The sequence below is a fragment of the Coregonus clupeaformis genome, chromosome 24 (genome assembly GCF_020615455.1).
Source record: "Coregonus clupeaformis isolate EN_2021a chromosome 24, ASM2061545v1, whole genome shotgun sequence".
Taxonomy (NCBI): domain Eukaryota; kingdom Metazoa; phylum Chordata; class Actinopteri; order Salmoniformes; family Salmonidae; genus Coregonus; species Coregonus clupeaformis.
In genome coordinates, this window is record NC_059215.1 from 6,038,915 (window position 1) to 6,064,126 (window position 25,212).

Below are 25,212 nucleotides of genomic sequence, written 5' to 3' on the forward strand. Positions count from 1 at the left end.
TGTATTCTAAGGTAACAGGCCCCCACTGTATTCTAAGGTAACAGGCCCCCACTGTATTCTAAGGTAACAGGTCCCCACTGTATTCTAAGGTAACAGGCCCACTGTATTCTAAGGTAACAGGCCCCCACTGTATTCTAAGGTAACAGGCCCCCACTGTATTCTAAGGTAACAGGCCCCCACTGTATTCTAAGGTAACAGGCCCCCACTGTATTCTAAGGTAACAGGCCCCCACTGTATTCTAAGGTAACAGGCCCACTGTATTCTAAGGTAACAGGCCCCCTCTGTATTCTAAGGTAACATGCCCCCACTGTATTCTAAGGTAACAGGCCCCCAGTATTCTTAGGTAACAGGCCCCACTGTATTCTAAGGTAACAGGCCCCCACTGTATTCTAAGGTAACAGGCCCCCTCTGTATTCTAAGGTAACATGCCCCCCACTGTATTCTAAGGTAACAGGCCCCCAGTATTCTAAGGTAACAGGCCCCCACTGTATTCTAAGGTAACAGGCCCCCACTGTATTCTAAGGTAACAGGCCCCCACTGTATTCTAAGGTAACAGGCCCCCTCTGTATTCTAAGGTAACAGACCCACTGTATTCTAAGGTAACAGGCCCCCACTGTATTCTAAGGTAACAGGCCCCCACTGTATTCTAAGGTAACAGGCCCCCACTGTATTCTAAGGTAACAGGCCCCCGCTGTATTCTAAGGTAACAGGCCCACTGTATTCTAAGGTAACAGGCCCACTGTATTCTAAGGTAACAGGCCCACTGTATTCTAAGGTAACAGGCCCACTGTATTCTAAGGTAACAGGCCCACTGTATTCTAAGGTAACAGGCCCACTGTATTCTAAGGTAACAGGTCCACTGTATTCTAAGGTAACAGGCCCACTGTATTCTAAGGTAACAGGCCCACTGTATTCTAAGGTAACAGGCCCACTGTATTCTAAGGTAACAGGCCCACTGTATTCTAAGGTAACAGACCCACTGTATTCTAAGGTAACAGGCCCACTGTATTCTAAGGTAACAGGCCCACTGTATTCTAAGGTAACAGGCCCACTGTATTCTAAGGTAACAGGTCCACTGTATTCTAAGGTAACAGGCCCACTGTATTCTAAGGTAACAGGCCCACTGTATTCTAAGGTAACAGGCCCACTGTATTCTAAGGTAACAGGCCCACTGTATTCTAAGGTAACAGGCCCACTGTATTCTAAGGTAACAGGCCCCCACTGTATTCTAAGGTAACAGGCCCACTGTATTCTAAGGTAACAGGCCCACTGTATTCTAAGGTTTTAAAAGGCTCTGATTTTGGCATCTATAGAAAGCCTGTCCAATTCTACACAACAGACCGCTCCCCTTAGGAACAGACCAGAACAGACCGCTCCCCTTAGGAACAGACCACAACAGACCGCTCCCCTTAGGAACAGACCACAACAGACCGCTCCCCTTAGGAACAGACCAGAACAGACCGCTCCCCTTAGGAACAGACCAGAACAGACCGCTCCCCTTAGGAACAGACCAGAACAGACCGCTCCCCTTAGGAACAGACCAGAACAGATACTGTATTCTTAAACCAGACTAGATACTGTAATCTTAAACCAGACTAGATACTGTAATCTGAAACCAGACTAGATACTGTATTCTTAAACCAGACTAGATACTGTAATCTTAAACCAGACTAGATACTGTATTCTTAAACCAGACGAGATACTGTATACTTAACATCCAGACTAGAGATTGTATACTTAACATCCAGACTAGATATTGTATACTTAACATCCAGACTAGATATTGTATACTTAACATCCAGACTAGATATTGTATACTTAACATCCAGACTAGATATTGTATATTTAACACCCAGACTAGATACTGTATACTTAACATCCATACTAGAAACTATGTAGATATGTTTTCAGAATGCATATTGATTGTTGAAAGATCTAATCAATACAAAATGAAACAGCAGAGATTCATTTTCACATATATTACTTATAGGGTGTACTAATGCAGACAGAGGCAAGATGCTTAACCAAATCTCATATTGTAAAAACATTTATTATGGACCAATGTTAAATCTCATATTGTAAAAACATTTATTATGGACCAATGTTAAATGTCATATTGTAACAAAATACAGATGTAGGATCTTAATTTGATTGCCCTGTTGCAGAGAAATGTTAAACTAGTGCTGTATTTGAGGTTTAAAAAGGCTTCTAAAGTTTGTAATTTCCACTTTGAAATTTCAGGCTTGATTTTCCCTTACGAAAACTGTATCAACCCCTACAAAAATGTCCATTAATTATAATCCACATAATAATTCACATTTCCTGTTGCTGCAGGATTATTTTCCTGCTATAGGAAACTGTCTCAAATGAAGATCCTCCATCTGTATCACTGTACTTTTACTGTCATGTTCTACAGTCATCCCATAACTTCCTCAATGTTGACGTGTCATTCCTTATTCAGCTTATAGTATTCATCCTTTATTCCTAGCTTGCCATTAAAAACCTTCCATTTTTGAGAATGAATTCAATTTTACGACTGGTCGGACTGCTCAGTGCAACATCCCATCCTCAACCTGACTGGTCGGACTGCTCAGTGCAACATCCCATCCTCAACCTGACTGGTCGGACTGCTCAGTGAAACATCCCATCCTCAACCTGACTGGTCGGACTGCTCAGTGCAACATCCCATCCTCAACCTGACTGGTCGGACTGCTCAGTGCAACATCTCATCCTCAACCTGACTGGTCGGACTGCTCAGTGCAACATCTCATCCTCAACCTGACTGGTCGGACTGCTCAGTGCAACATCCCATCCTCAACCTGTCTGGTCGGACTGCTCAGTGCAACATCCCATCCTCAACCTGACTGGTCGGACTGCTCAGTGCAACATCCCATCCTCAACCTGACTGGTCGGACTGCTCAGTGCAACATCCCATCCTCAACCTGTCTGGTCGGACTGCTCAGTGCAACATCCCATCCTCAACCTGTCTGGTCGGACTGCTCAGTGCAACATCCCATCCTCAACCTGACTGGTCGGACTGCTCAGTGCAACATCCCATCCTCAACCTGACTGGTCGGACTGCTCAGTGCAACATCCCATCCTCAACCTGACTGGTCGGACTGCTCAGTGCAACATCCCATCCTCAACCTGACTGGTCGGACTGCTCAGTGCAACATCTCATCCTGACTGGTCGGACTGCTCAGTGCAACATCCCATCCTCAACCTGACTGGTCGGACTGCTCAGTGCAACATCTCATCCTCAACCTGACTGGTCGGACTGCTCAGTGCAACATCCCATCCTCAACCTGACTGGTCGGACTGCTCAGTGCAACATCCCATCCTCAACCTGACTGGTCGGACTGCTCAGTGCAACATCCCATCCTCAACCTGACTGGTCGGACTGCTCAGTGCAACATCACATCCTCAACCTGACTGGTCGGACTGCTCAGTGCAACATCACATCCTCAACCTGACTGGTCGGACTGCTCAGTGCAACATCCCATCCTCAACCTGACTGGTCGGACTGCTCAGTGCAACATCACATCTTCAACCTGACTGGTCGGACTGCTCAGTGCAACATCCCATCCTCAACCTGACTGGTCGGACTGCTCAGTGCAACATCCCATCCTCAACCTGACTGGTCGGACTGCTCAGTGCAACATCTCATCCTCAACCTGACTGGTCGGACTGCTCAGTGCAACATCTCATCCTCAACCTGATTGGTCGGACTGCTCAGTGCAACATCCCATCCTCAACCTGACTGGTCGGACTGCTCAGTGCAACATCTCATCCTCAACCTGACTGGTCGGACTGCTCAGTGCAACATCTCAACCTGACTGGTCGGACTGCTCAGTGCAACATCCCATCCTCAACCTGACTGGTCGGACTGCTCAGTGCAACATCTCAACCTGACTGGTCGGACTGCTCAGTGCAACATCACATCCTCAACCTGACTGGTCGGACTGCTCAGTGCAACATCTCATCCTCAACCTGACTGGTCGGACTGCTCAGTGCAACATCTCATCCTCAACCTGACTGGTCGGACTGCTCAGTGCAACATCCCATCCTCAACCTGACTGGTCGGACTGCTCAGTGCAACATCCCATCCTCAACCTGACTGGTCGGACTGCTCAGTGCAACATCTCAACCTGACTGGTCGGACTGCTCAGTGCAACATCACATCCTCAACCTGACTGGTCGGACTGCTCAGTGCAACATCCCATCCTCAACCTGACTGGTCGGACTGCTCAGTGCAACATCTCATCCTCAACCTGACTGGTCGGACTGCTCAGTGCAACATCTCAACCTGACTGGTCGGACTGCTCAGTGCAACATCCCATCCTCAACCTGACTGGTCGGACTGCTCAGTGCAACATCTCAACCTGACTGGTCGGACTGCTCAGTGCAACATCACATCCTCAACCTGACTGGTCGGACTGCTCAGTGCAACATCTCATCCTCAACCTGACTGGTCGGACTGCTCAGTGCAACATCTCATCCTCAACCTGACTGGTCGGACTGCTCAGTGCAACATCCCATCCTCAACCTGACTGGTCGGACTGCTCAGTGCAACATCCCATCCTCAACCTGACTGGTCGGACTGCTCAGTGCAACATCTCAACCTGACTGGTCGGACTGCTCAGTGCAACATCACATCCTCAACCTGACTGGTCGGACTGCTCAGTGCAACATCCCATCCTCAACCTGACTGGTCGGACTGCTCAGTGCAACATCCTATCCTCAACCTGACTGGTCGGACTGCTCAGTGCAACATCTCATCCTCAACCTGACTGGTCGGACTGCTCAGTGCAACATCTCATCCTCAACCTGACTGGTCGGACTGCTCAGTGCAACATCCCATCCTCAACCTGACTGGTCGGACTGCTCAGTGCAACATCCTCAACCTGACTGGTCGGACTGCTCAGTGCAACATCTCATCCTCAACCTGACTGGTCGGACTGCTCAGTGCAACATCCCATCCTCAACCTGACTGGTCGGACTGCTCAGTGCAACATCACATCCTCAACCTGACTGGTCGGACTGCTCAGTGCAACATCTCATCCTCAACCTGACTGGTCGGACTGCTCAGTGCAACATCTCAACCTGACTGGTCGGACTGCTCAGTGCAACATCCCATCCTCAACCTGACTGGTCGGACTGCTCAGTGCAACATCCCATCCTCAACCTGACTGGTCGGACTGCTCAGTGCAACATCTCAACCTGACTGGTCGGACTGCTCAGTGCAACATCCCATCCTCAACCTGACTGGTCGGACTGCTCAGTGCAACATCTCAACCTCAACCTGACTGGTCGGACTGCTCAGTGCAACATCTCAACCTGACTGGTCGGACTGCTCAGTGCAACATCCTCAACCTGACTGGTCGGACTGCTCAGTGCAACATCCCATCCTCAACCTGACTGGTCGGACTGCTCAGTGCAACATCTCAACCTCAACCTGACTGGTCGGACTGCTCAGTGCAACATCTCAACCTGACTGGTCGGACTGCTCAGTGCAACATCCTATCCTCAACCTGACTGGTCGGACTGCTCAGTGCAACATCTCAACCTGACTGGTCGGACTGCTCAGTGCAACATCCTCAACCTGACTGGTCGGACTGCTCAGTGCAACATCCCATCCTCAACCTGACTGGTCGGACTGCTCAGTGCAACATCTCAACCTCAACCTGACTGGTCGGACTGCTCAGTGCAACATCTCAACCTGACTGGTCGGACTGCTCAGTGCAACATCCTATCCTCAACCTGACTGGTCGGACTGCTCAGTGCAACATCTCAACCTGACTGGTCGGACTGCTCAGTGCAACATCCCATCCTCAACCTGACTGGTCGGACTGCTCAGTGCAACATCTCAACCTCAACCTGACTGGTCGGACTGCTCAGTGCAACATCTCAACCTGACTGGTCGGACTGCTCAGTGCAACATCCCATCCTCAACCTGACTGGTCGGACTGCTCAGTGCAACATCCCATCCTCAACCTGACTGGTCGGACTGCTCAGTGCAACATCTCAACCTGACTGGTCGGACTGCTCAGTGCAACATCCTATCCTCAACCTGTGCTGTGGCCTAATGGCTTTGCAAAATAATTTAAAGAAACACTGACACTAAATAAACCCAAAACCCAAACTTCAATCAATGTTGGTGTAGAACAAAGACATCCTAGGGGGGTAATAAAAAGCGTTCAACATGGTGGTTGTGGTCATTTGTCCTATCTATTCGGGCCCAGTCAGTTTGGGAGGCCTAACACAGAGCCACTCCACTGGTCTAGCAAAACCAGGGTTAAAATAGCATCTGTTTTCTGTCAAATACTTCAATGTTCTTCTTCCTCTTCCTCCATTCTTCTTCTTCTTCTTCTTCTTCTTCTTCTTCTTCTACACAGGGAAGCAGATAGAACAACACTCCAGACAGATCTCCAGACAGTCTGAAGATTCGCAGCAGTCCTCCAGTATCCCACAATCCAACAGGGCAGAGCAGGCGTCCTCCCCGCAGGCCAAGCCGCCGGCAGCCCCCTCTCCACAGCAGCACATCACCTCACAGCCCTCTCCACAGGCCAGACACTGGGCCACCACCGAACACAGGGACAGCACCTCACAGAACAGACAGGCCAGGACACAGTGTACACAGCAGTCTGGGGTGGGGGGTAAAAGAGGGATAACACTTAGTCATATACTGAATTATAATATAGAGAACATATTGTATTGTGTTGTGTTCTTGTGTTTTCTGTACACGCTGACGGCTTCCTGCTGACCTCTTGACAGGCCTCCCTCCTAAAAGAGGTTTCTAACCTGGTTAAATACAAGAAAAGAACACACAAAGGCCAGGACGCATGGTTAACACCTAATAATGTTACATACTAAATACAGTATATTTAAGGCCAGGACGGAGGGTTAACACCTAATAATGTTACATACTAAATACAGTATATTTAAGGCCAGGACACAGGGTTAACAGCTAATAATGTTACATACTAAATACAGTATATTTCCAGCCAGGGAGGGAGAGGTGAGGAGTAACAGCAGGTTAACCCTTAGCCATATGTACAACTCCTTAGAGGCATATCAATCAATTAATGTATCAATCAATTACATTTCATTTATATAGCTAGTTTAATAAAAAACAAAGCCTCATTTTATATCATCGAACAACAAAAAACTGCCCACAAAACACGTTGTTTTCTTTTTAGCCGTTTGCTGACTATTGTGCAACGTCACCAAGAAAACAGGCCAACATTTCCCCAATTGGTTATCAGGTGACTGTCTGATGATGAGGGTTCACACAGCAGAACTGGACTGATAAAAGCTGTCAGAGAGAGAATGTGGCTTCAAGATAAGACCAGCTCCTAGTGATGGGGGACATGCCTCAACGTGTGCTCTGGTGATCTGTTCACACCGCCCCAGAAAAGAACCCGTTTCATTAGAGTTCAAATCAATGATTCTGCCAGCTAAGACCAATGAAGCCGGCTTCTTTTCTGTCATAGTTATTGTTACTCGAGCAGTGTAGAATGGACCCTAACAGCAGTGTAGAATGGACCCTAACAGCAGTGTAGAATGGACCCTAACAGCAGTGTAGAATGGACCCTAACAGCAGTGTAGAATGGACCCTAACAGCAGTGTAGAATAGACCCTAACAGCAGTGTAGAATGGACCCTAACAGCAGTGTAGAATGGACCCTAACAGCAGTGTAGAATGGACCCTAACAGCAGTGTAGAATGGACCCTAACAGCAGTGTAGAATGGACCCTAACAGCAGTGTAGAATGGACCCTAACAGCAGTGTAGAATGGACCCTAACAGCAGTGTAGAATGGACCCTAACAGCAGTGTAGAATGGACCCTAACAGCAGTGTAGAATGGACCCTAACAGCAGTGTAGAATGGACCCCAACAGCAGTGTAGAATGGACCCCAACAGCAGTGTAGAATGGACCCTAACAGCAGTGTAGAATGGACCCTAACAGCAGTGTAGAATGGACCCTAACAGCAGTGTAGAATGGACCCTAACAGCAGTGTAGAATGGACCCTAACAGCAGTGTAGAATGGACCCTAACAGCAGTGTAGAATGGACCCTAACAGCAGTGTAGAATGGACCCTAACAGCAGTGTAGAATGGACCCTAACAGCAGTGTAGAATGGACCCTAACAGCAGAGAGAAATATTCCTAGAACTCAAGTCAACAATATTGGAAGTCGTTATTCCACTGTAGTTTTTACACAGGCCTCCCCGTTATTACACAGTACAGTTTTTACACAGGCCTCCCCGTTATTACACTGTACAGTTTTTACACAGTTCTACCCATCTTTTCTGTCCACTTTTGTATAATCAAACATGTAACGAAGCTGCAACAGATATGTATTGACTGTCTATGAAGCATTTAATTATGTTTTATTCTCACCATCTCCAGCTATTTCCTTTATCTGGGTGGCGTCAGCTTTCAATGAGTTCTGGCTCTTGGTGGTGGATGGTAGGTGTTGTTTTTTATCAGGGTGTCCATGGTGCCTGTTACAGGCAGGGGGTTGAGGAGGCTGAGGAGGGCTCCATCCTCTCTGGTTATTAGAGGCAGACGGAGGGGTACAGACAGGGGAGGGAGAGGCTCCGTTGGTCAGGGTTTTGGGGGACGTTTTCGGACTGGACGACAGAGGGACCCCGGTGGGAGGCTCTACTGTGGGAGTGAGAAGTGAATCAATCAATCAACCACCCAATCAATCAACCACCCAATCAATCAATCACCCAATCAATCAACCACCTAATCAATCAACCACCCAATCAATCAACCACCCAATCAATCAACCACCCAATCAATCAACCACCCAATCAATCAACCACCCAATCAATCAACCACCCAATCAATCAACCACCCAATCAATCAACCACCCAATCAATCACCCACCCAATCAATCACCCACCCAATCAATCAACCACCCAATCAATCACCCAATCAATCAACCACCTAATCAATCAACCACCCAATCAATCAACCACCCAATCAATCAACCACCTAATCAATCAACCACCCAATCAATCAATCACCCTTATACAGCTCTGAACATTTATAATAAAGTGAAAAAAGGAGAAGCTGTGAACTAATGTTTTGAAGTGTTAAATGAGATGAAGTTATTATCAGTAGCCTTACCTTTCTGTAGTTGGTATGGGTTTGTTGGTACCCTGTTTGGTAGGAGGTGTGACACGTCGTCAGTTGTGCTGAGATCTGTCATAGAGTCATCGCTATCTTCATCATCAGCTCTGTCAGACCTTACAGAGGGCCCTGGGAGCTCTGCTGAACCGTGATCAACACAACAACACTTACAGAGGGCCCTGGGAGCTCTGCTGAACCGTGATCAACACAACAACACTTACAGAGGGCCCTGGGAGCTCTGCTGAACCGTGATCAACACAACAACACTTACAGAGGGCCCTGGGAGCTCTGCTGAACCGTGATCAACACAACAACACTTACAGAGGGCCCTGGGAGCTCTGCTGAACCGTGATCAACACAACAACACTTACAGAGGGTCCTGGGAGCTCTGCTGAACCGTCATCAACACAACAACACTTACAGAGGGCCCTGGGAGCTCTGCTGAACCGTGATCAACACAACAACACTTACAGAGGGTCCTGGGAGCTCTGCTGAACCGTCATCAACACAACAACACTTACAGAGGGCCCTGGGAGCTCTGCTGAACCGTGATCAACACAACAACACTTACAGAGGGCCCTGGGAGCTCTGCTGAACCGTCATCAACACAACAACACTTACAGAGGGCCCTGGGAGCTCTGCTGAACCGTCATCAACACAACAACACTTACAGAGGGCCCTGGGAGCTCTGCTGAACCGTGATCAACACAACAACACTTACAGAGGACCATGGGAGCTCTGCTGAACCGTCATCAACACAACAACACTTACAGAGGGCCCTGGGAGCTCTGCTGAACCGTCATCAACACAACAACACTTACAGAGGGCCCTGGGAGCTCTGCTGAACCGTCATCAACACAACAACACTTACAGAGGGCCCTGGGAGCTCTGCTGAACCGTCATCAACACAACAACACTTACAGAGGGCCCTGGGAGCTCTGCTGAACCGTCATCAACACAACAACACTTACAGAGGGCCCTGGGAGCTCTGCTGAACCGTCATCAACACAACAACACTTACAGAGGGCCCTGGGAGCTCTGCTGAACCGTCATCAACACAACAACACTTACAGAGGGCCCTGGGAGCTCTGCTGAACCGTGATCAACACAACAACACTTACAGAGGGCCCTGGGAGCTCTGCTGAACCGTGATCAACACAACAACACTTACAGAGGGCCCTGGGAGCTCTGCTGAACCGTCATCAACACAACAACACTTACAGAGGGCCCTGGGAGCTCTGCTGAACCGTCATCAACACAACAACACTTACAGAGGGCCCTGGGAGCTCTGCTGAACCGTCATCAACACAACAACACTTACAGAGGGCCCTGGGAGCTCTGCTGAACCGTGATCAACACAACAACACTTACAGAGGGCCCTGGGAGCTCTGCTGAACCGTGATCAACACAACAACACTTACAGAGGGCCCTGGGAGCTCTGCTGAACCGTGATCAACACAACAACACTTACAGAGGGCCCTGGGAGCTCTGCTGAACCGTCATCAACACAACAACACTTACAGAGGGTCCTGGGAGCTCTGCTGAACCGTGATCAACACAACAACACTTACAGAGGGCCCTGGGAGCTCTGCTGAACCGTGATCAACACAACAACACTTACAGAGGGCCCTGGGAGCTCTGCTGAACCGTGATCAACACAACAACACTTACAGAGGGCCCTGGGAGCTCTGCTGAACCGTCATCAACACAACAACACTTACAGAGGGCCCTGGGAGCTCTGCTGAACCGTGATCAACACAACAACACTTACAGAGGGCCCTGGGAGCTCTGCTGAACCGTCATCAACACAACAACACTTACAGAGGGCCCTGGGAGCTCTGCTGAACCGTCATCAACACAACAACACTTACAGAGGGCCCTGGGAGCTCTGCTGAACCGTGATCAACACAACAACACTTACAGAGGGCCCTGTGAGCTCTGCTGAACCGTGATCAACACAACAACACTTACAGAGGGCCCTGGGAGCTCTGCTGAACCGTGATCAACACAACAACACTTACAGAGGGCCCTGGGAGCTCTGCTGAACCGTCATCAACACAACAACACTTACAGAGGGCCCTGGGAGCTCTGCTGAACCGTGATCAACACAACAACACTTACAGAGGGCCCAGGGAGCTCTGCTGAACCGTAATCAACACAACAACACTTACAGAGGGCCCTGGGAGCTCTGCTGAACCGTGATCAACACAACAACACTTACAGAGGGCCCTGGGAGCTCTGCTGAACCGTCATCAACACAACAACACTTACAGAGGGCCCTGGGAGCTCTGCTGAACCGTGATCAACACAACAACACTTACAGAGGGCCCTGGGAGCTCTGCTGAACCATGATCAACACAACAACACTTACAGAGGGCCCTGGGAGCTCTGCTGAACCGTCATCAACACAACAACACTTACAGAGGGCCCTGGGAGCTCTGCTGAACCGTGATCAACACAACAACACTTACAGAGGGCCCTGGGAGCTCTTCTGAACCGTGATCAACACAACAACACTTACAGAGGGCCCTGGGAGCTCTGCTGAACCGTCATCAACACAACAACACTTACAGAGGGCCCTGGGAGCTCTGCTGAACCGTGATCAACACAACAACACTTACAGAGGGCCCTGGGAGCTCTGCTGAACCGTCATCAACACAACAACACTTACAGAGGGCCCTGGGAGCTCTGCTGAACCGTCATCAACACAACAACACTTACAGAGGGCCCTGGGAGCTCTGCTGAACCGTGACAACATCTGATTATTACTACATCTAGTTGAGAGCTTGTAAATACGTGTTAAATCCCTATAAAAAATAAAAGCATTATCTCAATGAAACAACAACAAGAGACGTCTATAGCAGGATACTGTGATGGTCCCACGCCTGTAGTTTCAAGTTGTATTAGTCGTATGTACAGGATACACATGGTATACACCTTTGTCCAATGTAACCTCACCTGTATCCACTATAACCTCACCTGTATCCACTATAACCTCACCTGTATCCACTATAACCTCACCTGTATCCACTATAACCTCACCTGTATCCACTATAAACTCACATGTAACCACTATAACCTCACATGTATTCACTATAACCTCATCTGTATCCACTATAACCTCACCTGTATCCACTATAACCTCACATGTATCCACTATAACCTCACCTGTATCCACTATAAACTCACATGTAACCACTATAACCTCACATGTATTCACTATAACCTCACCTGTATCCACTATAACCTCACCTGTATCCACTATAACCTCACCTGTGTGTTCCCCAGCTGTCCCGTTAAACAGTGGCTGTTGGGTAATAACATTGGGTGGTGGATGTGGCTGTGGCTGTGGCTGGGTGGTCTGGTACTCTGGGAGGTCCAGGGGACACTTGGCCACCTCCTGTCCCTTGACCGTGTCCTGGCTGATGACTGTCTCTCCTGTTCTCCCCTGCGGTAGCAGCTCCATACTGCCAGTCTCCTCTCCAGACACCTGTTACCAACCCTGAACACAACACAGGGGGACGAAGAGATTAAGGCTGGGATTCAATCCCGATCAGCGGTAGATACGCGTTATATCGCTCTTGACATTTAAAGCTCATTTTCGATTGACCTGACATACGCAACGTTTACCGTAAAAGTGGTCTCTGCGAATGCAAAAAAAAAAACATGGCTTATAAAAGGTGCATAGCCGACAAAAAGCGCGATCGGATTAAATCCAGGCCTAAGCTAAATATGATGAAATTAATTGAACAGATAGAGAAACAATTTCAGATGTGATAAGTGAATTACACAGAAGTTTAAAATACTTGTTCCATGAGCAAAACACCCTCGTTTGGATGGTTAACTGAGTGGACTCAGAGTACAGTCTGTAGCTCAGCTGGTAGAGCACGGCGCTCGTAACGCCAAGGTCGTGTGTTCGATCCCCGGGACCACCCATACACGCAAAAAAAATGTATGCACGCATGACTGTAAGTCGCTTTGGATAAAAGCGTCTGCTAAATGGCATTTTATTAAAACTAGGTCATTGGACATAGTTAAGGTTCAAGGCACATGTCTAAGTAGTAAATGGTCAAATACATTTTATAGGAGTGAACTGAAATGAGTGTTTCTGTGTGTGTGTTTAAAGAAAGTGATTTCACATTTTCTATTTGTCATATGCAATGTCTTCCCTACTTTTGAATGTTCACTTAGCCTATTTATAACTTACGTTGTCTTCTCCACGTCTGACGTTTCATGATTAATCTTTATGATTACCAACAACATTGGTTAGTTGACACCAAATCAAAATGTAGACTAACTTTAGTTTATTATTCATATTATTCATTGCCTACAAGTCTTTCTTGAATAGGCTACTAAAATTAAACTTTACTGACGTTAAACTGAACTTTTACTAACCAGTTAACAGATGTCATAATTCATGAAAATGCACAAATTCAGTATTCTAGGGCTATCATTTATTACATCATTATAGTCTAGTCTTTATGAATTAGGGCCAATTGGTAAGCTGCTATGAGAAACAAATTAATCTTCAAAATAAAACCAAGCCCACACAGTAAGAAACTATCCCAAACAAAACCCGTTAATTGTACCCTATTCGTATGCTTACCTGAACTTGATGCCAGTCTTAGACCACGGGTGAAACAATGCAGAAAACATTTGTTTGTAACTATCGGATAAACTTGACATTCCGCGACATTCTGTCCGTAATTTGCTAGTCTCATGCGTTGGTCTCAAAAGCGAGCAGTGACTGCACCGACAGATGTGCGTAAACGGATGAGCGGCGCAATAGTTTGAGTCCGAGATGGGGACGGGGTCGAGCGTCATCAAGACAGACCACCTCCGCTTCCTCTCCCACAGTAAGAAACTCGGCTTACTGAAACCAGGTCTACTGAAGCCACATTGAATAATAACAGTCAATGTGTTTAAATCATTAGAGGTAACTAGGGATTTGTCTGTCTAGTCAGCTGTTGAATATTTGACTCACTTGGCATTTTGATTAGGTCTAACCTATATTTCCAAAAAACTTTAACCAGAACTTCTAATCTGTAGCTCAGCTGGTAGAGCATGGCGCTTGTAAATCCAGGGTAGTGGGTTCGATCCCCGGGACCACCCATACGTAAAAATGTATGCGCACATGACTGTAAGTCGCTTTGGATAAAAGCGTCTGCTAAATGGCATATTATTATATAAAAAATGTTTCTTCTTATCATGACTACATATATCTGTGTGTCACAATTTTACATTTTTACATTTACATCATTTAGCAGACGCTCTTGTCCAGAGCGATTTACAAATTGGTGCATTCAACTTATGATAGCCAGTGGGACAACCACTTTTATTTTTTTTATTTTTTATGGGGGTGTTGGGGGAGGGGGCGGTAGAAGGATTACTTTATACTATTCCAGGTATTCCTGTGTGTTATGTGGGCAGTTTGACCGTTATTAGGCCTTTTCTAGTTTAGATAGGCTACTGAATATCTAATTAAATAAGACAAAACTCATTCAGCTACATTTGTCTTTTCTTATGATTGTTTTTTAACATGTTGCCAGCCTATTCCCCCCAAAAATGCATCAGTGCCGCTCAGGTGTTAAGTCTCTTATGCAATCCTGCCACCTAGTGGAAACGATCTGGTATTACAGGCTATTGCCATTAGTATCAACTTATAGAAGTCTAAGAGAAAAGGAGGCGGTGATAGTAGTGACGTCTCCTTCACGCCAGACAGAGCCGGAGACCGACTGATCAGCCCTAGTCAGACAGGCAGGCAGACATTTTAAATGTTATACTACATTTATAAAACCCGTAAAAGTCTGAGCCATTGGGGGGGGAATTGCGTTAAGATGGTCATATCAACGATCATTTAGCTATTTGGTTTGGAATTTTAGGAACCCTTTAGGTATAAAAAAATAAAAATACAATAAAAATAATTTCATAAAATAATGAATTTGGCCTTTACTATTGTAGCCCATAGAAATGCATTGAACAACAAACACATTCATAAATGGCAAAAAAGACAGTCAAAAAATGAATCATAAGGAGTAAGGTTTTGAAGTGTCTGTCCTTTATCTAGGAGATGTAAGAAAGGAAATATACAGTTTACAGACAGATTATTTCACTTATAATTCACTGTATCACAATTCCAGTGGGTCAGAAGTTTACATACACTAAGTTGACTGTGCCTTTAAACAGCTTGGAAGATTCCAGAAAATGATATCATGGCTTTAGAAGCTTCTGATAGGCTAATTGACATCATTTGAGTCAATTGGAGGTGTACCTGTGGATGTATTTCAAGGCCTACCTTCAAACTTGCTTGACATCATGGGAAAATCAAAAGAAATCAGACCTCCACAAGTCTGGTTCATCATCGGGAGCAATTTCCAAACGCCTGAAGGTACCACGTTCATCTGTACAAACAATAGTACGCAAGTATAAACACCATGGGACCACGCAGCCGTCATACCGCTCAGGAAGGAGACACGTTCTGTCTCCTAGAGATGAACGTACTTTGGTGTGAAAAGTGCAAATCAATCCCAAAACAACAGCAAAGGACCTTGTGAAGATGCTGGAGGAAACAGGTAAAAAGTATCAATATCCACAGTAAAACGTGTCCTATATCGACATAACCTGAAAGGCCGCTCAGCAAGGAAGAATCCACTGCTCCAAAACCGCCATAAAAAAGCCAGACAACGTTTTGCAACTGCACATGGGGACAAAGATCGTACTTTTTGGAGAAATGTCCTCTGGTCTGATGAAACACAAATAGAACTGTTTGGCCATAATGACCATCGTTATGTTTGGAGGAAAAAGGGGGTTGCTTGCAAGCCGAAGAACACCATCCCAACCGTGAAGCACGGGGTGGCAGCATCATGCTGTGGGGGTGCTTTGCTGCAGGAGGGACTGGTGCACTTCACAAAATAGATGGCATCATGAGGAAGGAAAATTATGTGGATATATTGAAGCAACATCTCAAGACATCAGTCAGGAAGTTAAAGCTTGGTCGCAAATGGGTCTTCCAAATGGACAATGACCCCAAGCATACTTCCAAAGGTGTGGCAAAATGGCTTAAGGACAACAAAGTCAAGGTATTGGAGTGGCCATCACAAAGCCCTGACCTCAATCCTATAGAAAATGTGTGGGTAGAACTGAAAAAGCGTGTGCGAGCAAGGAGGCCTACAAACCTGACTCAGTTACACCAGCTCTGTCAGGAGGAATGGGCCAAAATTCACCCAACTTATGTGTGGGAAGCTTGTGGAAGGCTACCCGAAACATTTGACCCAAGTTAAACAATTTAAAGGCAATGCTACCAAATACTAATTGAGTGTATGTAAACTTGTGATGACAGATATAAAAGCTTAAATAAATCATTCTCTCTACTAGTATTCTGACATTTCATATTCTTAAAATAAAGTGGTGATCCTAACTGATCTAAGACAGGGAATTTTTACTAGGATTAAATGTCAGGAATTGTGAAAAACTGAGTTTAAATGTATTTGGCTGAGGTGTATGTAAACTTCCGACTTCAACTGTACATATTTAACCCCTTATTTTTGTTGGCACAAAACTACCTCCATACTTCCATTCATTTGTATGGGTTACCTTCAGATGTGTCCCGTGACACTTGTGGGGGTCGCAGAGCAAAACGGAGACCATTGTGTCGGTGAGAGTCTCTCCTTTCCATAGTGGGGTGCCCAAACGGTTCGGACGTTACAGACAGAAGTTGGCACATTGACGGTACCGACTTCAGACGAGTCCCGTGGTGCCATCTAGTGCCATCTATCCAAGGCTGAGGTGTCACCTTGGTTACGTTTTGGGTGGTGGGCTCATCAAGCCTCAACCGAGCCAAGGTGGTGTCGGTGCTGTCCAGTCCAAGAAGAAGGTGAGGTCCTTTCTGGGCTTGGTGGGGTGGTACCGGCGGTTAATTCCCAACTTCTCAGGCCGTGCTGCTGTGCTCACTGGGCCAACCAGGAAGTCAAGCCCACAGAAGGTGAAATGTGTCCCAGAGTGCAGAGCAGCCTTTGAGGATCTAAAACAGTGCATGTGCCAGGAGCCAGTGTTGCAGAGTCCTGCCTTTCACCGTTCAGACCGATGCCTCCGGGGGGTTGGTCTGGGAGCTGTGTTACTGTGAGCAGAAGACCCAAGCAGTATTTCAGCCGGAAGTTAAATCAGCCGGAAGTTATATCAGCCGGAAGTTATATCAGCCGGAAGTTATATCAGCCGGAAGACAGACAAGGTATCCAACGATCTAAAAGGTGTAGAGGGGAAAAGGAAAATGGAAATATAATATATTATTTATTATTTGTTATGATGAAAATTAATGAAAATATAGTTTTGTTCCTGTTAGAGGAAGAGAAGAGAGGAGCCGATCATCAGTTGTCTGTTGTGATTATTTGTGGACTGTGTATTACCTGATATCATTATAAATCCATCACATGCATGACAATTTACTCTGAGAGACATATTTTAGTCCTTAAAAGTGAAGAACGATTGACCTACAATCCAAAGTCATTCAAATAATTGGTTGAAATATAGAAACATATTTATTAATGACAAATTTGAAACGTTGCACACATGCACGCACACGCACACGCGCGATAGAATGGCGCCCCAGGAAATGGCGGCCGTTCTACGGGCTCCTGGCCAATTGTGTTGTTTTGTGTATTTTTTCACGCTGATCGTAACTTTTCTTGTACGTAATGTTTTCCACCATCGTTTCCCTATGAGCGAAAAGAGCAGAACAGCAGAAACTAAACTCAATTTGGACGAGGACTTGAGTTAGAGGCCAAAGACATATTGACTATCCCAGACCAGGCCCAAATCCTTGAGACACGTAGAAGGAAAAGAGGCCCTGCAGACTACAGATGAAGACATCACCTCAGTTAAATTAGTGAATGTGCAATCACTGGAAAATAAACTGGACGTGATCCGTTCGAGACTATCCTACACTCTTAGAAAAAAGGGTTCCAAAAGGGTTCTTCAGCTGTCCCCATAGGAGAACCCTTTTTGGTTCCAGGTAGAACCCTTTTTGGTTCCAGGTAGAACCCTTTTGGGTTCCAGGTAGAACCCTTTTGGGTTCCAGGTAGAACCCTCTGTAGAAAAGGGTTCTACATGGAAAACAAAAGGGTTCTACCTGTAACCAAAAAGGGTTCTTCAAAGGGTTCTCCTATGGGGACAGCCGAAGAACCCTTTAAGGTTTTAGATTGCACCTTTTTTTTCCCTAAGAGTGTATCACAGACCCGTCGCCAGACCTCAGTCTTAAGGGGGGCATATGAAATGCATGGGAGGGCACGGCACAATTATTATTAGCCTACAGTACATATATTTAATAATAAATTCCCTCAAGTGGGGAGGGGGCACAAGCATTTTTGGAGGGCGGGCCCGGCCCCCTATGGCCCGCCCATAGCGACGGGTGTGGTGAATCAATGGGACGTTAAGAACTGGAATATACTATGCTTCCCAGAGTCATGGTTGAACGATGACATGGATAATACATCTAGCTGTTTTTTTCTACGCATCGGCAGGACAGAACAGGAGAGTCCAGTTAGATCAGGGTTTGCGGTTTGTTAACAACAGCAGTTGCGCCATCTCTAATATTAAGGAATTATTAAGGAAGTCTCGAGGTTCTGCTCGCCTGAGTTAGAGTATCTCATGATAAGCTGTAGACCACGCTATTTACCAAGAGAGTTTTCATCCATATTTTTCCTAGTTGTCTGTTTACCACCACAAACCGATGCTGGCACTATGACTGCCATTAATGGGCCAGAAGCAAGAAAATGCTCATCCAGAGGCGGCGCTCCTAGTGGTGGAGGGGCAGAGGCGGCGCTCCTAGTGGTGGAGGGGCAGAGGCGGCGCTCCTAGTGGTGGAGGGGCAGAGGCGGCGCTCCTAGTGGTGGAGGGGCAGAGGCGGCGCTCCTAGTGGTGGAGGGGCAGCCAGCGGAAAATATGGAGCGTAGGGGTTGGTAGTGTTCTCTAGTTGCGCCGTGATTGGCTCAGTGTTCTGTCACTCATGGGGACACTACATCACCGCAAAGTCTAAGGGTAGAGCTCGAAAATTCAAGCCCCTTGGGTGCTGCCATAGAGTTACATTAGAAAGTGCCCATCCAAGAAGGCTCAAGGTCATTGGACACAGATAAAATGAAGTCAAATCACGTTATATCTACAGTAGCTTTGATTGGACTGATCATGTCAACATCATACTTTCAAAATCTTAGCTAGCAGTCATCATCATGAATCAAGTCGACAATCTACTGGCAAATCCTTTTTAATCCTTGTCATATGAAGAGAAATAATGAAGAGAAATTATAGATAAAATCGGTGCTCATCGGCCATTGGACATAAAAACATGTAACCTATAACCTGTTTTAGAGAAATGTAATCATTGAATATTGTAAGAGCTTTCATTGTCTGCTTATATGCCCCCTTTATTTATCCTACGGTTCTGACTTGGTGTTCAGGGAGAACACTGTAAGACCGGACCATGTTCTGAATTCTGTCGCTGTACATTTCAAAAGGGCTGAACAAATAGTTATATTGACTACGTCCGTCCTAGCTCCCTCATTAATGTCTTAATCGATATTACGGATTGCCTCTTATCCGCTTGTCGTCGCCTTATGCCATAGTTTGTACATCTCAATTGTCATTAGAAAACACATTTGTTTAAGCAAGTCAGCCATATCAGCTATGTTTCTTTTAAAAGGCAGTAAATGAGGCTGAATTAACTGTTAAGCTGCCAGACAAGGCTCTGCTGATAGCCAGGTGTAGCAGTGGTAAGGTGTTGGAACTCTGCTGTTGGGACTCTGCCGTTGGGACAGCTTTATGGAGGCCCTAACAGTTTGTGGGCACTGTTTGTCACCGTTATAGTGCAATTAATGTATTGTTTAGTGTTGTGTTGTAGCTTTGCTCGCATGCACCCCACCACATGCTAAAATCGCCACTGAACAGGAGCAATGCCTCTGCTATTCCAGCACCATTTCAACTTAACCACCTAGAGTCGATTTCCGTGCCCCCAGCGGAAATTTTAATTAACATAATAAAATAATCGGCATAAAAATCTGTCCATTTAAACTAGAGATATCAGTGTTTTTTGCATTGGGCTGCGTCTCAATCCACCACATCCGCCGACTATGTCGCACTTTCCGCATTCTGCGGTGGAAGGTGACAGAGCTAGAGCGGTGTTTGTCAGACCGTGACACATCCCGAAAATCTGACTTCTCACAAAATCGTCTGTAGCGTCCGAACGGCTTGACCTACACACTAACATGTACCTGTCGGTTGTTTTGCTCTAGGACGCCCACAGGCCTCACAAGACTCGTCTGAAGGTCCCCCGGGAACCAGTTGAAAAAATGAATGGAAGTCTATATGGAGACCGTTTAATGCCAAAAATATGGGGTTAAATACATGTCAGATAAATGATCTGTCTTATATTGCTCAGATATAGGGAAGACACTTCAGAACAAACTTCCTTTTGATATGTTTTGGGACTATCTGTTATTCAATGTAGTGAATCGGTTATTCAATGTGTTTGTATGGGCTAATAGCAGTAAGGACTATCTGTTGTTCCATGTAGTGAATCTGTTATTCAATGTGTTTGTATGGGCTAATAGCAGTAAGGACTATCTGTTATTCAATGTAGTGAATCTGTTATTCAATGTGTTTGTATGGGCTAATAGCAGTAAGGACTATCTGTTGTTCCATGTAGTGAATCTGTTATTCAATGTGTTTGTATGGGCTAAAAGCAGTAAAGACTATCTGTTGTTCCATGCAGTGAATCTGTTATTCAATGTGTTTGTATGGGCTAATAGCAGTAAGGACTATCTGTTGTTCCATGTAGTGAACCTGTTATTCAATGTGTTTGTATGGGCTAATAGCAGTAAGGACTATCTGTTGTTCCATGTATTGAATCTGTTATTCAATGTGTTTGTATGGGCTAATAGCAGTAAGGACTATCTGTTGTTCCATGTAGTGAATCTGTTATTCAATGTGTTTGTATGGGCTAATAGCAGTAAGGACTATCTGTTGTTCCATGTAGTGAATCTGTTATTCAATGTGTTTGTATGGGCTAATAGCAGTAAGGACTATCTGTTGTTCCGTGTAGTGAATCTGTTATTCAATGTGTTTGTATGGGCTAATAGCAGTAAGGACTATCTGTTGTTCCATGTAGTGAATCTGTTATTCAATGTGTTTGTATGGGCTAATAGCAGTAAGGACTATCTGTTGTTCCATGTAGTGAATCTGTTATTCAATGTGTTTGTATGGGCTAATAGCAGTAAGGCCTATCTGTTGTTCCATGTAGTAAATCTGTTATTCAATGTGTTTGTATGGGCTAATAGCAGTAAGGCCACCGTAACGTTTTTTATCACATTTTTCTTTTTATACAAAAATGTCTACTTCAAGGGATCTTCAAATTCCAAATCAAATAGCTAAATGATCCTTGGTATAACCTTCTTAAAACAATTCCATATAGCTTAGTAGAAACAGAGAATTAAGTCAAAACCACAAGTCCAAATCCCAATCTACATCCTTGGGGGGGAAATTTTGCTGTGCCAGGACATCCCCATGTTGAGCTCAGCTGAAACCTGATTGGCTAATTATTTTATATATTTTTTTTTTATCAAGGGAGGCCAAATGCTTGCTGGCATCAATCCATCAAACGCTACGGCTCAACATGTTATACTCTTTAGTTCCACACAGCATCAGATACATGGGCTACACATACTGAGACAGAGGGGGCGCTGTTTCCCTCGTCTCAGATGATTTCTCCGGTGAGATTCAGCCGCTTGCGAATTGACCGAAAATTATGAACACAGAGAGACGAAAGATATACTATTTTATCATTTTTATATTTTTATTGGTCAAAATATTTGAGGAAGCCTGGTTTCCCTTGGCAACCATGAATACACACCACTGCCAGAGAGAACGCTTGATGAGACAGGTTTTTTTTTTTGATTGACATGCAGGCATGAGCCTCCAGAGAGGAGAAGGCTTGATGAGACAGGGTTTTTTTAGATTGACATTTTTGATTATTGATTTTGTAGAAAGGAGTAGGGGTAATAATGGACTAAAGCTGTTGGTGTAAAATATAAAATGATGAGATTATATTTTTAAGTAGAGTGTACACTTAACACGTTTAAATAGCTTGGCTAATGCATCCCTTTTGTTGAAAGAGCTGACCAGAGAAAGAAGGAAGACAGCTCAATGTCATATTCATGTACGGCATTGCCCGCTAGCTCAAACCTCACCTACAGGTAAACCCAACATTTTAGAAATCTCATTCTGAATATTGCCATTTGTAAGGTCAATCTTAAAACCTTTTCCTGTTGTCAAATGACTAAATCGCCTTCTAGTGTCCTCACGGGTGGAATGTTATTCATTTTTTCCATAATTAATAAACATAGAAACACCAGATTTTCAGCGTTTTTATTGTTTTATGTCAAACTGTTATTGATATATTTCAGTCTTCTGTGATGTATCTAAAGTGTAATATTGGGATGCAAACTCAAAATGTAATACATTTCAACTCTATATCTGACATGGTACAGGTGTCTTCTTTCTTTAAGCCCGTAACCATGTGTGTGAGGTGTATACTTTTGTTTCAAACTAGATTTGTTTAAGACCACCCTGATTTAGCCCACTGCAGTAAAAGGTTAAATGTCAAGATGAATTACACAAAACCTGTCATATTGTATTATTCTATTCCTGTAGCGAAATTATCCAGATTTGATTAAATTATCCAGATTTGATTAAATTATCCAGATTAGATTGAATTATCCAGATTTGATTAAATTATCCAGATTTGATTGAATTATCCAGATTTGATTGAATTATCCAGATTTGATTAAATTATCCAGATTTGATTGAATTATCCAGATTTGATTAAAATTATCCAGATTTGATTGTCAACAACACATTTGTTGGACACAACTTAGGACGTCAGGTGAATAAATATTATTTATTTGTGTTTGAACTGGAAACTGCTGAAACTGAATCTGAAAAACAAAAAATCTTCATTCATTTCAGTTGATGTACTACACAAGGTTCTATGAGGGAACAGGACTAGCAGATGGGGAGGAGGAGGAAGGTAGGGAACAGGAAGAAGGTGAGGAGGAGGAGGAGGAAGGTAGGGAACAGGAAGAAGATGAGGAGGAGGAGGAAGGTAGGGAACAGGAAGAAGGTGAGGAGGAGGAGGAAGGTAGGGAACAGGAAGAAGATGAGGAGGAGGAGGAAGGTAGGGAACAGGAAGAAGATGAGGAGTAGGAAGGTAGGGAACAGGAAGAAGATGGGGAGGAGGAGGAAGGTAGGGAACAGGAAGAAGATGAGGAGGAGGAGGAGGAAGGTATGGAACAGGAAGAAGATGAGGAGGAGGAGGAAGGTAGGGATCAGGAAGAAAATGATGAGGAGGAGGAAGGTAGGGATCAGGAAGAAAATGATGAGGAGGAGGAAGGTAGGGAACAGGAAAAAGATGAGGAGGAGGAGGAAGAGGAGGAAGGTAGGGAACAAGAAGAAGATGAGGAGGAAGAGGAGGAAGGTAGGGAACAGGAAGAAGAGGAGGAGGAGGAGGAGGAAGTTAGGGAACAGGAAGAAGATGAGGAGGAGGAGGAGGAGGAGGAGGAGGAGGAAGGTAGGGAACAAGAAGAAGATGAGGAGGAAGAGGAGGAAGGTAGGGAACAGGAAGAAGATGACGAGGAGGAGGAAGGTAGGGAACAGGAAGAAGATGAGGAGGAGGAGGAAGGTAGGGAACAGGAAGAAGATGAGGAGGAGGAGGAGGAAGGTAGGAAACAGGAAGAAGATGAGGAGGAGGAGGAAGGTAGGGAACAGGAAGAAGGTGAGGAGGAGGAGGAGGAAGGTAGGGAACAGGAAGAAAATGAGGAGGAGGAAGGTAGGGAACAGGAAGAAGAAAATGAGGAGGAGGAGGAGGAGGAATGTAGGGAACAGGAAGAAGATGATGATGAGGAGGAGGAAGGTAGGGAACAGGAAGAAGGTGAGGAGGAGGAGGAAGGTAGGGAACAGGAAGAAGATGAGGAGGAGGAGGAAGGTAGGGAACAGGAAGAAGGTGAGGAGGAGGAGGAGGAAGGTAGGGAACAGGAAGAAGATGAGGAGGAGGAGGAGGAAGGTATGGAACAGGAAGAAAATGAGGAGGAGGAGGAAGGTAGGGATCAGGAAGAAAATGATGAGGAGGAGGAAGGTAGGGAACAGGAAAAAGATGAGGAGGAGGAGGAAGGTAGGGAACAGGAAAAAGATGAGGAGGAGGAGGAAGGTAGGGAACAGGAAGAAGAGGAGGAGGAGGAGGAGGAAGGTAGGGAACGGGAAGAAAATGAGGAGGAGGAGGAAGGAAGGGAACAGGAAGAAGATGATGAGGAGGAGGAAGGTAGGGAACAGGAAGAAGATGAGGAGGAGGAGGAAGGTAGGGAACAGGAAGAAGATGAGGAGTAGGAAGGTAGATAACAGGAAGAAGATGGGGAGGAGGAGGAAGGTAGGGAACAGGAAGAAGATGAGGAGGAGGAATGTAGGGAACAGGAAGAAGATGAGGAGGAGGAGGAGGAAGGTAGGGAACGGGAAGAAGATGAGGAGTAGGAAGGTAGGTAACAGGAAGAAGATGGGGAGGAGGAGGAAGGTAGGGAACAGGAAGAAGATGAGGAGGAGGAAGGTAGGGAACAGGAAGAAGATGAGGAGGAGGAGGAAGAAGGTAGGGAACAGGAAGAAGATGAGGAGGAGGAGGAAGGTAGGGAACAGGAAGAAGGTGAGGAGGAGGAGGAGGAAGGTAGGGAACAGGAAGAAGAGGAGGAGGAGGAGGAAGGTAGGGAACAGGAAGAAGGTGAGGAGGAGGAGGAAGGTAGGGAACAGGAAGAAGATGGGGAGGAGGAGGAAGGTAGGGAACAGGAAGAAGATGAGGAGGAGGAGGAGGAAGGTATGGAACAGGAAGAAGATGAGGAGTAGGAAGGTAGGGAACAGGAAGAAGATGGGGAGGAGGAGGAAGGTAGGGAACAGGAAAAAGATGAGGAGGAGGAGGAGGAAGGTATGGAACAGGAAGAAGATGAGGAGGAGGAGGAAGGTAGGGATCAGGAAGAAAATGATGAGGA

General features: G+C 45.7%; 1 protein-coding gene across 36 annotated transcripts; it reads right to left on the bottom strand.

The window, feature by feature from the left end:
* Nucleotides 1-2,273: 2,273 nt before the first annotated feature.
* zgc:113363 (uncharacterized protein LOC791449 homolog) lies at nt 2,274-13,902 on the bottom strand. Of its 36 annotated transcripts, none has more exons than XR_006657356.1 (6): nt 13,749-13,902; nt 12,416-12,644; nt 9,140-9,283; nt 8,402-8,668; nt 5,913-6,644; nt 2,274-5,836 (listed from the first exon to the last, which is right to left on the bottom strand). XR_006657356.1 is itself a non-coding variant. In XM_045207006.1 (5 exons), the coding sequence occupies exons 2-5, from the start codon at nt 12,606-12,608 to the stop codon at nt 6,388-6,390; spliced, it is 858 nt and encodes a 285-aa protein (XP_045062941.1). In that variant the 5' UTR covers nt 12,609-12,644; nt 13,749-13,902; the 3' UTR covers nt 2,274-6,387. The 36 variants fall into 36 exon arrangements, 2 of the variants coding, with proteins under 2 accessions (XP_045062941.1, XP_045062940.1); XR_006657351.1 differs by having other exon boundaries at nt 5,878-6,644; XR_006657373.1 differs by having other exon boundaries at nt 2,274-3,182; nt 5,872-6,644.
* Between the last annotated feature and the right edge of the window lie 11,310 nt (nt 13,903-25,212).

Excerpts from the sequence above, each read along its gene's own strand:
- zgc:113363 (XM_045207005.1), bottom strand. The coding sequence starts at position 12,608 with ATGGAGCTGCTACCGCAGGGGAGAACAGGAGAGACAGTCATCAGCCAG. Across the intron at positions 9,284-12,415 it reads GACAGCTGGGGAACACACAG|CAGAGCTCCCAGGGCCCTCT; the intron begins GTGAGGTTATAG and ends ATCACGGTTCAG. Across the intron at positions 8,669-9,139 it reads CCCATACCAACTACAGAAAG|TAGAGCCTCCCACCGGGGTC; the intron begins GTAAGGCTACTG and ends TCACTCCCACAG.